The sequence below is a fragment of the Spermophilus citellus genome, assembly GCF_964194105.1.
Source record: "Spermophilus citellus genome assembly, chromosome: 6".
Lineage (NCBI taxonomy): Eukaryota > Metazoa > Chordata > Mammalia > Rodentia > Sciuridae > Spermophilus > Spermophilus citellus.
Genome location: NC_138187.1, coordinates 111,115,931 through 111,128,735, shown reverse-complemented (window position 1 = coordinate 111,128,735; position 12,805 = coordinate 111,115,931). Strand labels below are relative to the sequence as shown.

Here is a 12,805-nt window from a genome sequence, read left to right as displayed (position 1 = left end):
GGGCAAAACACCTCATTCCTGCCCTCGTGGGATGAACTCACTGAGAACAACTTGAAAAAGTAAGCAAATGGACCACCCTTTCGGGGAAGGTCTTGGCCAAGGTCTGGCCTTTACCCTGTGCCTCATGAACACATATCATCCTATCTGGGTTAATCTTGGTCACCAGGTCAACGGAAATAATCTCAATGCCTTTGTTTGTGATCCTCTATCATTTCATTTTCCCTTTCCACCCAGAATCTTACCACAAAAGTAAAATGCTAGATTAACAGGATAACTGAGCTTCACGAGGAAGGATCCTCTTTAGCTGAAAATTAATCATCTCCACCCCAAGTAGACTGAGCCATTTTTTTTACTTTTCAGAGATGGGGAAATAAAAACATGTCCTCCGCTGTTCTGAAAGAATCATACACAAGTATGACTTGCAGAGGTTCATTCTGTTTCCTTATCATCTATAGCACCTATTTTTGGGTTACTTTTAACACTTTTTTTTTCTTTTGGCCATGCTGGGGACTGAGCCCAGAGCCTCATGCATGTTAGGCAAGACTCTACCACTGAGCAACACTCCAGCACTGGTTACTTATAAAATCTAATGGCTGGTCAAAAACAAGAGAAATAAAAATTGCAGGAAATTTTTTTAAATGCAATATTGGCTAGTAGCCCAAAGAGATACCTTTTGTTGAATGTGTTTCCATGACAAGATAGCAAGTCAATAAAATGCCCAAGTAAAGCTCAATAAAAGGAGAGAAAACCAGATTTTTAACAGTAAACAGAAAATAGTATAATGGAATTATCGAGAAACACACCAGACAAGTTAATCACAAGCTGGAGTGTTGGCTTTCCAGTGAAATGATTATTCTAAGTCAATTGTCCTCGCCCATAGCCTGGAAGGCCCTTGTCTCTAAGTAAGAAATATCAGAGTGGTCAGCCCTGCACAAACACTCTGCAATAATGTAGCATGCTTGACCTTGACCTTGAGACTTATATACAGCAGTAGGCACTTCTGCTGACCAAGCCCTTCACCCCCATCTTTGAGTCCAAGCCTTAAAGTAATCTGCAACTAAACAAAAGGAAAGGACACTAGTAAACAGAAATTTTAAGGTAAGACCAGCCTTATTCTAAACAATCAATGAAATTGCATTTCAGGAAAACAACTATGGTCCCACAACAGCTTGTGAATACAAGTCTTTGAGAAATGAAGTTCACCCCAGCCTTTCTGGCTGAGGTAGAATAATTTTCCAGGATTGTATTGGGATGAAAGTGGAACTAAAAACAAAATCCTAGGGTTACTACAGGATTTCTTCCAAGGGGCCCAATGAGTTTTCCAGACAGACATTGCCTCACTGGTACTCACAATGTCTCCCAACTCCATGTACACTAACACGTATTGAGCCTCTACTATGTGCCAGATGCTATGCTAGGCACTTTCATAAACATTATGTCACTGAACTCTTGCCACCCCATGAGGTCATGCTCACTCATGCCACTTTTTCAGAGGGCTTCCAGGCCAGGTGTAGACTAGGTTTTCAATCTGGGTCTCCTAAACCCAAATCCAGCATACTTACTAAAGCAGCAAGGTCATAGGAATTAGCAATGAATTTGCCTTGACTGGACTTTTTTTTGTCTTCTCTTTTTTCATCTTTTAGGTGGTTAGTAGGTAGGTAATATGAGATACTTTCTTTCATTCATTCACTCATTCACTCATTCCTCTAACAAATGTTTCAAGAGTACACACTGTATTCAAAGCCAATGTGGATCTTCCAAGGTAAGTAAAGAACTTGTCTACTAAAGAAGTTTCTTGAGTGAAAAGAATGGAAACACAGGTCCTGTGACTCTACTGAATGCTTTCTGGCTTTGCTTTCTTTTTTTTTTTTTTTTTTTTTAAGAGAGAGTGAGAGTGAGAGAGAGAGAGAGAGAGAGAGAGAGAGAGAATTTTTTTTAATATTTATTTTTTTTTTTAGTTCTCGGCGGACACAACATCTTTGTTGGTATGTGGTGCTGAGGATCGAACCCGGGCCGCACGCATGCCAGGCGAGCGCGCTACCGCTTGAGCCACATCCCCAGCCCTGGCTTTGCTTTCTTTATCTCTAAAATGTGAATGTTGGGGCTGGGGTTGTGGCTCAGAGGTACAGTGCTCGCCTAGCACATGTGAGGTCATGGGTTTGATCCTCAGGACCATATAAAAATAAATAAAATAAAGGTATTGTGTCCAACCTCAACTAAAAATAAGTATTTTTTTAAAAATGTGAATGTTGGAGAAAATGAGCTCTAAAGATTCTCCCAGAGCCAGATCTAGATAATGTTCACTATGGAAACTCTAGAAAAGTTGTTTTTTCATAGCAAGCACAAAGGTCTAATCCCTATTGAGATCATATATAGTCTAATGTTTTTCAGCCAGAGACTTGAACTCTTTAAGAGTTTTCTCCTAGAAAAAGTGGATCAGGGCTGCTATCTCCATTAGGAAGATGTGGTGAAGGAAGGGGGACTAGTGAGCAGATAACAAGGAGTCTCAAAGGATCGTGGTGAGATTTGGGGTTGGTGACAGTATTACAGCAAGTTAAGTGTGACTAGAGTCAGGAGACCAGGTTGGCAGATTCTTCTAGCCCTCCAATGTGGTCTTCCATAGTCTGGCCCCATGGTTCTGATGGAAATGCTGGGTGTTTCTGCTCTGTATACGGAAACCATCTGCAGTACCGTCATTACTTGGTTCAGTAAGTATACCGTCACAGTATGCTGTCACAGAACACTCAGAAGAACTGGTAGGTCATGTAAAATCTTAAACAGGCAGCTGGCACTCTAAAGGACTTTGCATATGACCAAAGAGGTCATAATTGGGCTTGGTGTGATTTTTTTAAGGCAATGAACAATGACTCACAAAAAAATATGTTATTCCCAATGTCAATTTTACCTAGTGAGGGAAAAAAAATCACTGATAGGCACACTTCTCGTGGGATTGACAGCACAATGTACAAAACCTCCCATGCCAAGGTCTCCTCTCCTATCAAAATCTACAGACCTAGCGACACCAATAGTGTACCCCAACATAATTTAGAAGAGCTCCTTAGTTACTTCTGAAATCACCTGCTAAATATCTGAAGTCTACAGCATTGTTGTTTTTTTTTCTACCAAGATATAAAATCCCTTCCATTAAATACTTTAAAAATCTAACTTTAGGTAAATAACTTGAAGCCTGACAAAATTAGAAAAGTGACTCGGCAGCAAACTAAAGTTCAAACTAGCATTTACAAACTGGAATCTATTTCTCTAAAAGCAGCAGCCAAATGATTTACTATGTTTTCTTATAAAACCTAAAGCCTAGATAAGTCTGAGCCATATTTTTGCAAAAATCTAAGCATTTGCCTGAAAATGCTGAGAATCAACTCCTCTTTTTATTTGAAAGGATTTTAAGCTGTCTAAATACATTCATCTTTGATGAGATTTGGTCTTTGAAGTGATGTTTTGACTCTGTTAGCAAAGCCTCAGTTTCCAAACTTAAACATTGGAGGGAATCAAAGATCCCCCCTCCGTTTTGTTTGTTTGTTTGTTTGTTTGTTTTTTTGGCAGAGTATACATTTTAGTTTAACGGTTTGGGCATCCTACCAGCAGTCTCTAAGAGCTGTTGGATTACTAATGAAAGCCTTAGATATTATGATGATTTCTTTTGATGATGCTTTTTAAATGTGAAATTACAAAGAACCATTCTTCCAGTAAAGAAATAGAAGACAGGTAGATCAATAAATTGATCTCAAGTAAAAGCACAAAATTAAAGGTGCTCAGTTTCTGCCTTGGTGCCAAGGGCCAGACCAATCTTGTCACACCTCTTATCGCCCTGAGGCATACTTCATGTACACTGGGTTTCAAATAGCATGTCTACAATTAAATAGAGAGTTATAACAACATGGACCCAGGAGATCTTACTCCTGCAAAAGGAGAAAGCTGAGCCAGAGAGGCAGAGCCCATGAGTGTCCTGGGGTGCTGCTGCCTCCCAGGTCTTGGTTTCATCATCCCTAACCAGTAACACCTGGAAACTCACATAAATGACTTGAGTCCTTCCAGATCTAGAAGCTGCTGAGGATTTGCCAGAAGAATCCTTTCCAGAGAGAGGGCTACCCCACCTTCAGAAAACAGTCTTGTGCAGCCTGAACTCATAACCCCACAAATCTGGGCCTTCAACGTTCTCATCCATAAAAGAAGTTTCCACTTAAAAATACTCACTACCAGATGCATCCTTTTAAGTGCCCCTTAAAGTTTAGTTTGGTTTACCTAAAAATAAAATTTGTATATACTTTTCAAAACCACAGCCATTTTAAACTGCTTGAATATTTTTGCTATGTGTAAGAGTTAATTTTTCAGTATTAAAAAAAAAACAGCAAAACTAGCCCCCCCCCCAAAAAAAACCCAATGGCCCTTAAAAAGTGTTAAATGCCAAGAAGTCAGGAGGTTGGCAGTAGTATACTTCCTAATACTGACCCCCAGGTTTTATTGTTGTTGCTGTTTTTACACATAATTGATAGAAGACTTTTGGAACAAATCAATAAAACCTATTTTTATATTAATGTCCATATATTAATATAGTACTTTCCATCTGGTGTCTTAATGGCCCAGATACTCTTATATGGAGTGATAAAGGAAAATAAAGAACTGATGATTAGGCTTAGTTGTTCTAAAGGAGAGAAACCATCCCTGCTCAGTGCAATCAAGTTCTGCTCAAAACAGTGCGACTGTGCCTAAATTTAAGCCACTGCAGATCAGGTGTGTGATATGACTTCTGAGCAAACTTCAAGAGTCTGATCCTTTAGAAGCTCACGCCCAGCCTGCACAACACCTTGCACAGGATCATTCTTCAACAGGAACAAAAATGTGCTACAGGAGGTACGCAGGAGAGGGGTAACTTTGTAGGAAGGTAGAGCAGTATAAATGAATAATTCTCAGGGTCTAATATAGGTCTGAGGGCCAGGAATTGGGTATGTGACTGGGACACTGAACATGTATCTGAAACCTGCATGTAAAGTGTGCACAAGAATGAATTTGAATATGAGTGTGGGTACGTGTGAGTGCAAACACATGTGAGCATGTATTAGAGTGGGTGCAAGCATCATGAGAGTGAGGATGAGCATGCCTGAGCAGTGTGAGAGTATGTTCAGCTGTCATGTAGACAGTAGGGTCGATAAAGACAGCCAAGTGCAAAAAAGAACTCCATGTAGATTATGGTACAGACAGTGCAGTCTCAGTTTTATCTACCAAACACTGACAAGCCCAGCCAACAGGCCTGGTCAATAAAGATGTCTGGACTTCGGTAGACAAAATATCAATCTCAGGTAATCAGGTTAACTTTTTGACCCAATGAGCAGATGTTTTGGTGTCACAGATAAGGTTCCAGTGTCACAATCTGTACAAGAAAACTTTGCTGATCCGGCAAAACTCAGCTAAAGCTCAAAAGCCCCTAGGATCCCATAATTTCCACTTTGTTATCCATCCTCCCTGCAAAGCACACACATTCTCCCCTCTCCCTCCTCCCCTGCCCAGCCCCCATTAGCCTCAAATGATTCAGAGAGCAGAGATGGTAGGGAATTTTTCCCTGGTTCTACTCCATGGATGTCTGAAAACCTGTTTAAAAGTGGGAGGTAGTTTGGACAACAGGTCGCCCTCATTTCCCTCTGGACCTGTTAGCTAACTTGAAAACACCACTTATCCCTCTGGTTTCTCAGTTGGCATCCCTCTGGCAAAGGGGAAAAAAATTATCACCTGTCATTATTTGTCTCCTCTTTAACTTATTTCCAGACAAGACCTCTTTTCACACATCAGGACACATAAACTGTTTCAATAACCAGCCAACAAGAGCTGCTAATCCACCACTAGAAAGGGCAAATGGAAACTTGGAGAACAAGTTAAAGCAATTTTGGGTGTGCCAGCAGTGCTTCAGGGTTTCAAAAGCAAATGGGAGGAGTGGATAGAGGACCACCTGTTATTCCCTAGGCCCTGACTGCTGAGCAAGAGGGCAGAGAAATCTGGGTCACACCTTCAAAAAGAAGTCTTTTCTACCTGCAGTTTACCACCATTCCCTCCAGGTGGATCCCCACCCCCCGAAAAGTGACGTGCCCACACCTGACAACAGGTGCACAATGCCTGGGAACCTGTCCTGGCCACAAAATTCCAGGTTGATTGGGATCAGAGTTTGCATATATATTTGCCTCTGGATCATCAGCAGAAGGCAGAGTTTCAGGAAAAGAAATTCCTGGTCTTCAAAAATTCATACTGTGATTTCTGAGGTGGGAGTAAGAGAAAAACATGTTTTGGAGTCCAAAATCATAGTAAAGGCTGCTGAGTAGAAATATAAAGCACCCAGTTAAGGTGAATAAAGTTATTGAGGTACAATGAATAGCATTTGGCATTCAAGATGAAATCAGAAGGCTGCCTATCATTCAGCCTTTCACCCAAGGTAGCACAATAACCCCTCACATCCTGAGCTAGGAAATTCCCCATGCTCTCTGGAAAAGCTAAGAGAAAGGCCAGACCTTTTCAGAAGTGCTAGCTTCAATGCGTATGTCTTCTGAAAGATATTCTGATCCTCTGGAAAGTGAAAACAGCCTTCAGCTGAGATTAACCATGTAATAGAAATAAACTCTTGTCTACTGCCATTGCCAGAACAAGATGTCTGTATGAGACTCCAAAGAGATACACACGAAAATGTAGCTGAAATGAACCTGTTCCAGCCCACCTGCCTTTGGAGATACCACCCAGGTGCCTATCTCAAGCAACTCAACCTAATATAAAATTGTTACAAAAGAAACTTTCTGGGGGCTGGAGTTGTGGCTCAGTGGTAGAGCGCTTGCCTAGCATGTGTGGCTCAGTGGTAGAGCGCTTGCCTAGCACTGGGTTCAATCCCCAGCACCACATAACCACTAAAAATATTAAAATGACAACTAAAAAAGAAATCTTAAAACAACTAAACAAAAAAACTTTTTAAAGAAACTGACTGCTTGGCCCAGAGCATGGTTTTCATTTTAATTCATACATCAAATTACACCTTAGAACACTGACCACACTAATATTGCAATGTCCTGTCCTAACTAAGGCTCACAGGTTGCTTATACATAAATGGGCCACAACCACATCTACAGGTTTCAGAGCCCTGTCATAGACTCACATCACTCATTTTCCTGGCCTAGTGGTGGGTACTGAGTTAATTTGATGGCATCCTTAACAATCTGAATGAATCACAGAATTAAATGTTTTGCTTATTCAGACAAAAGCTACACTCAGCAGCTCTGTTCACTATCTTTGGGGATTAATCAGGAAGTTTGGGATGACATGAATATTATGTTCCCAAGAGGAGTGATGTTCTATGGGAAGTACCTCAAAAACTTGTTTTTTAAGATGTCCATGGAAATAACAGTGGGAGTGACTCAGATTCACAGTCCAATCTATAAAATCCTTGCCTATATATTCCCCAGCAGAGACACTTGAGGAGAAATATTAGTTGTGACTGACACAGGACCTTGGTCAGAGTCATTACTCATTAGAAAGTAATAAAACTGGGGACACATAAGGATTCAAAGGTCTGCTGAAAGTAGCAAGAATTCTAGAAAAATCTCAAGGCAAGACTTACCACTTTGGGCTTCTGCTGGTCCAGGGTATGCAGGAATGCCGAGTTAGGGTCCAAGGTGCGCTCAGGGTCACTGGAAATGTCCTCTTCTGAGTCTTCATAGGAAGAAGAGAAGCCCGTGGAGGAGGCAGAGGAAGAGGACAGTTTCCTCAGAGGCAGGTTGCCCCGAGGGCTTTCCTGCACCTCCTCCAAGCCCCTGTCTTCCTGGGCACCCACATCCGTAATGATGACTGCAGGTATAGCTGGTATGTTGCTGGCACTGCAGGTCTCTCCCAGAGAAGGTTTGTCCTCTTGATTCTGGGGCAGCCACTCCCTGTTGGGGTGAGCATCTCTGTCCTGCAGCTGACTTTCCCAAGTCCCCTCCGATTGTAGCCCCGTTCCACACGTCCAAGCCAGACCAGCTTTCTCCATGGGGCCCCCCCTAGCCCTGGAGCTCCCAGGCTGCACATCCACCCTGTCCCCAGGAAGGCGCTGCTGTTCTTTCAGATCTTTTGCCATTTCCCAACAGGGCAAAGGCTCCAGCATTCTGCCAGAAGAAATTCCCGCCTCCACTTCTCCAGTCCCTGGCTGCGCTATGCAGCTGACACCAAGCAGGCCCAGTGTTGAAGACCCTTCCCCCACTCTGCCAGAGAGCTGCGGCCGTTCATGGATCACTGAGACCTCACTTTGGGTCTCTGCAGGACCTAGAGAGCCCAGGTCTCCAGAAGGCCTGGACGAGCTCAGGGCTTCAGATGGCTCTGAGCTTTGAGCATTCACAGTCGCATCCTCTGGCCTTTCACCAACTTCTGGCTCTCTGGAGCCTGGCAGGACACAGGGCAGATTTCCCTTCCCCAACTTCCCAAGGGGCTCTCCACCTTGGGACCCGCTCTGCTCTGGGGTTGGGCTTCTCTCACTGCCCAGGAACTGCCCCTGCCCCTCAACCAGGGCCTCCCAGGGGTGCAGGCTTCCAAGCTTGCAGGCTGGCTCAACCAGAGCAGGATCGTGTGGACGGTGTGGTCCAGTGGATGAGGCTGTTGCAGTCACTGCTGTGTTCATCATTAAACTCGTTCCCACCAGCTCCTCTGGGGGAGTTTGGCAGCTCTGAATTCCCGAAGAAGCGACCCTCTTGTTAGTTTCCATAGCTAAAAATGAGTCACAAGGGGTACTAGCAGGGGTCCCTTTCTCCATCCTCACGGAATCCTTTGCACTCTGAGCCCCAGATCCTTTCGTGGTGGCCTGGCCAGGAAGAGGTGCCACTCCCTCCTTGTCCTTTGAGGGGCACAGACTGAGCCCTCCTCTTCTCACAGAGTGGGCATCTGAAGCCTCTGAATATTGCTCCCCCCAAGATTTTGTCCTTCGTTCCTCACTTGGGACGCATTGAGCCAAGACCCTTCCAGGGGGCTGGCTGCTGCTGCGGAAAGGGCTCGGGGAGGGCGAGCGAGCCCTGCTCAAACGTGGGCTTCGGGGTGCCTGAATGGCACAGCTCTGCGCCTGAATGTGCGCCTCGAAAATGCCCACTTTCTGGTTCACCTGCACATTCTGCAATTCGCGTTGCAGAATTCGCAGCTTCCTTTGGGCCTCCTCCGGTCCCGGCGGAGAAAGGGTACCGGCGGCCACCACCTGCTGCCCATCACCTCGCAGGCGGCCCGCCCAACTAGGGCTGCCCACGCTACTGCTGCTGCTGCTACTACTGCTGCCGCCGCCGCTGCCGCTGCTACTATTCAGCCTGCGCCGGCCGCTCCGCCAGCTCCCGGGGCTCCGGGGCTCCTCTGGCGACAGCGACTCGGCGGGGGGGAAGAGGAAAGAAGCCCCTCTCCCGGGGCTGAAAACGCTGCCCGGGCTAAGCACAGCCCTCCCAGGGGGCAGGGGCGTCTCGCTGCCGCTGGGCCCCGGGCCGCCGCCGCTCTTCACCTCGTCGGCACTATTCATGATCACCAGGCTATTGAGTGCATAGCAGTACACAGCCATAGTACTGGGTCCGCCGCGCTGCCTGCCTCCGCGACTCGGGTTCCAGCTCCGCCGCTGGCGCCTCCTCCTCCCGCGGCTCCTGGATCAGCCCCGGAGGTCCGGCGGGAGCAGCTCCTCTCGCCGATGGGGCTGCATGGCCTCGGCGGCGGGCTGGGGGCACAACTGCGGGCTCGGCCCCCGCACGAAGCTCCATAAACAACCGCGCTTCTGTGGAGACACAAGGAGAAAAGTCAGGACCCCAGAGGGCGCGGAGGAGAGGGTAGGGACAGCCCGCCGGCAAAGCCCAGAGGGAGCCCTAGGACCCCAATCTGTTCGGGACCGGGTGCCTTAGGACGTCTCACCTATAGGGACTACGAGGCTCCGGGGGAACCCATGCCCGGCTCCCTCAGAGTCAGCGCGGTTCTGGGTACGCGTTTCCCCGGTGTGCTTAACCCGCCCCCCTACTCTCGGGTTTGGACCGGCTTTTAAGTCCTTTCAAATTCCAAATTCTAAGAGTAGTCTTGAAGCCGTGAGGATGGGCGAGGGAGGATGTGCAACTACTTGGTCCCCAAGGGTGCTGTGCGCGGAGCGCCGCTGACCCGTCACACTCGGCCTGAGCAACCACTGGCTATCGAGGGTAACGGCGCAGCCCTGCTCCACCCTCTCGGGACATCAGAGACCGAGTCAGGGGAACCTGAGCAAGACCTGCCTTCCCCAAATAGCTGCCAGCGCCCGGATCTGGAGGGCGCCTGCGTACCCGCCGTTTACCTTCCTGACCCTGACCCTGGACTTGGGGCTGTGTCTCTCGGCCTACTAAGGCCTGAGAGAGCTGCCCGGCTGCAGCCCAAGCATTTTCAGCACTGGCCTTGTCGCCTGTCCCCAAACAAGTGTTTTTTGAGTGTGGGGCGCGCCTGCGCACGCCCGGGATGGGGACTCTGCAGTATATTGTACCGGAACCAATACTCACCGCCCCTCTGGTTGCCGCCCCCCGCGGTGGTGTGTGTGTGTGTGTGTGTGTGTGTGTGTGTGTGTGTACGCGCGCGCACAGCTACTCAACCCTCCGCTCGCCCGGTAACCGAGGACGCGATGTGCCTGCGGGCTTCAGGACCCGCGCCCCTCCAAGGAACTCCGGGGTATGCGTCGCTGCAGACGGGTGACTAGGTGCGCAAACCCCGAGGAAGGCAATCTAAGGGCGGCGATCTAAGCCCCGGGAGCCGTGCAGCGGAGGGCCGGGCCTCTCCTCATCCTGGGCAGCCTCGCCCGCCGCCAGCCGAGCCTCCCGGCGGCCCAAGCCCCGGTGCTCTGCAGCACGCCGGGGGAGGCGGCGCGGAGAGATAGCCCGGAAGGCGGGCTGAAGAAACGCCGAAAATTCGTCTCTCCTTCTCCGGCCCCAGGTCCCACTCCAACGCCTCCCTCCAAAAATCAAAACCTCGTCACCGTCTCCCTAACGCACCCCTTTTCGCAGTTTCAGAACCCGGAATGGCAGATCCGTTCCAGAGCGTAGTGAGGGGAAAGAGGGCTCAGAGGCCAGAGCCATGGAAGAGCCGCCAAGCTTACCTGCAATTTCTCAGATTCTCGGGTCCTGTGTGGACTACACGCCGACCCAAGTAGGGTCGAGATGCATTTAAAGCAGAAATGCTCAGAAATGATTTCCTCAACAATCTATGGAAGACAAAAAAAAAAAAAAAAGTAGTGCGAAAGAGCGAGGGGTTGGGGGAGGTCCGCCGCGCAGGGGCCAGGCTATCCCGGCGGTGGCGACGCCAGGCCGGCCCTGCACGCCCTTCTCCGCGGTGGAGATACTACCCCTGTCAGTGTCTGCTCCGGGCTACTTCAGTGTTTGTTCAATGTAAGATTAAAAAAAAAAAAAAAGTTGGTGGCGGGGGTGGGGGGAGGAGGCAGAAGGCGGGGGCTAGGGGGAGGAAAGCAGGAAGGAAGTTGTGAGCCCGTCTGGGGTTGAACTCAGCGGAACAAGTTTTTCTTTTCTTTTTTTTTTTTTTTTTTTTTTTTTTTTTTTCTATTGCTTGGCAAGACCAAGGGAGGGAAACACTTAAAAAAAAAGTTTCCATTGTTAGCTAACCAAAAAAAAAAAAAAAGCCTTTTGACTTCTGCTGGTTAAAGATATACGATTCATTTTCCACCCCTCTATCAAGGCTTGCTGATGGCTAGCTTTATGAAACTACTTTTGAAAAAATGTTTTTAATAAAGTATTGAGTGTGTGTTCTAAACAAAGCAGTTCCTGAGGATCTTTTTTTGGCATTTAAAATGGACTAAAAGCTTGTCAAAACGGTTTGTGTTCTTGCACACAAATATGCAAATGCAAAAAAGGTACTTTGTGGGCACCTCCTTGCAAAGTTGCAGATTTTAAGTGCACCACAGTAGTATTTTGGAAGATTGGTTGGGCTGTGAACTGTAAAGGCTTTGCAGTGCAATTGTTAGATTTGTAAACTCGCCTTTATGTTGCACTTTTATCTATAGATGCACACAGTAAATGGGATATTTGCATACTTTTGCACTTTAATTCTCAAGGTTATTTTAAGAAAATGCATAGTCCTGGAATTAAGCAGGCCTAAGCAATGTCTGAAAACCCCTTGCACAGTCTCTTATAGGACTGAATTATTTTCAAGAGATCTCTGCCCCACCATCAGCCAAAGGAGGGGAAGGAACTGCCAGCCAACATTACTGGGAAGGGTATCCAACCCTGATTAGGCCCTGGCACTGCAAGTGTGTTTTGCATAATTCCCTAAATCTTAAACTACAGCATTTAGTGAAAACAGGGAAACACAGCTGCAAGGAGATTTAAAAATCCAAAGCCTGAATCGGTCCTTATATTCTGATTAACTAAAATTCAGATGGAAATTTTGACTTTGCTTGAAGCAAACAGATCTGCTACTTGTTTATGTAACAATGCTGTTTAAGTGAGCAAAGCAACCTGCTGCTCAATCAGGAAAAGATTCATGGCAATGCTGAAACCATGAAATCTTCTAGCCAAGGATTCTTAGGAAATCAGGGACTGTTGAATCCCTCCTAATTTTTAAAAACATGCCATGAAAGGATTGAACCTAATTCCCTTCCCACCCTCGGTGGGGCTAAAGAAAGAGCCCTGAGTTTATTTAGGTGTTAACTTAAGATCTGGGAAGTTCCTAAGAGAAGCTTGCCCTATCATTTTTTCCTAATTTTGCTCTCTAATGATAACAAAAAGGAGTTTTCAGATTCCAGGATACCCACTTATTGGAGTTCAGTCTGAGGGACTGTCATCCTATGAGAGGCTAACTTAAT

At 46.7% G+C, this 12,805-nt stretch overlaps 1 protein-coding gene across 5 annotated transcripts in view; it reads right to left on the bottom strand.

Moving 5' to 3' along the window:
• ITPKB (inositol-trisphosphate 3-kinase B) overlaps nucleotides 1-11,380 on the bottom strand; it is a 103,632-nt gene extending 92,252 nt beyond the window's left edge. The window contains exons 1-2 of one of the 5 annotated variants that reach the window (XM_081296994.1): nucleotides 11,087-11,380; nucleotides 7,607-9,757 (exon numbers count right to left, since the gene is read on the bottom strand). In XM_081296994.1, coding sequence (XP_081153120.1) covers nucleotides 7,607-9,550 — 1,944 coding nt within the window. In that variant the 5' untranslated portion in view covers nucleotides 9,551-9,757; nucleotides 11,087-11,380. Of the gene's footprint in view, nucleotides 1-7,606; nucleotides 9,758-9,891; nucleotides 10,271-10,297; nucleotides 10,505-10,605; nucleotides 11,064-11,086 lie in introns of those variants that run through there. The other 4 variants (XM_081296990.1, XM_081296993.1, XM_081296992.1 and 1 more) reach the window with 4 other exon arrangements.
• Nucleotides 11,381-12,805: the final 1,425 nt, after the last annotated feature.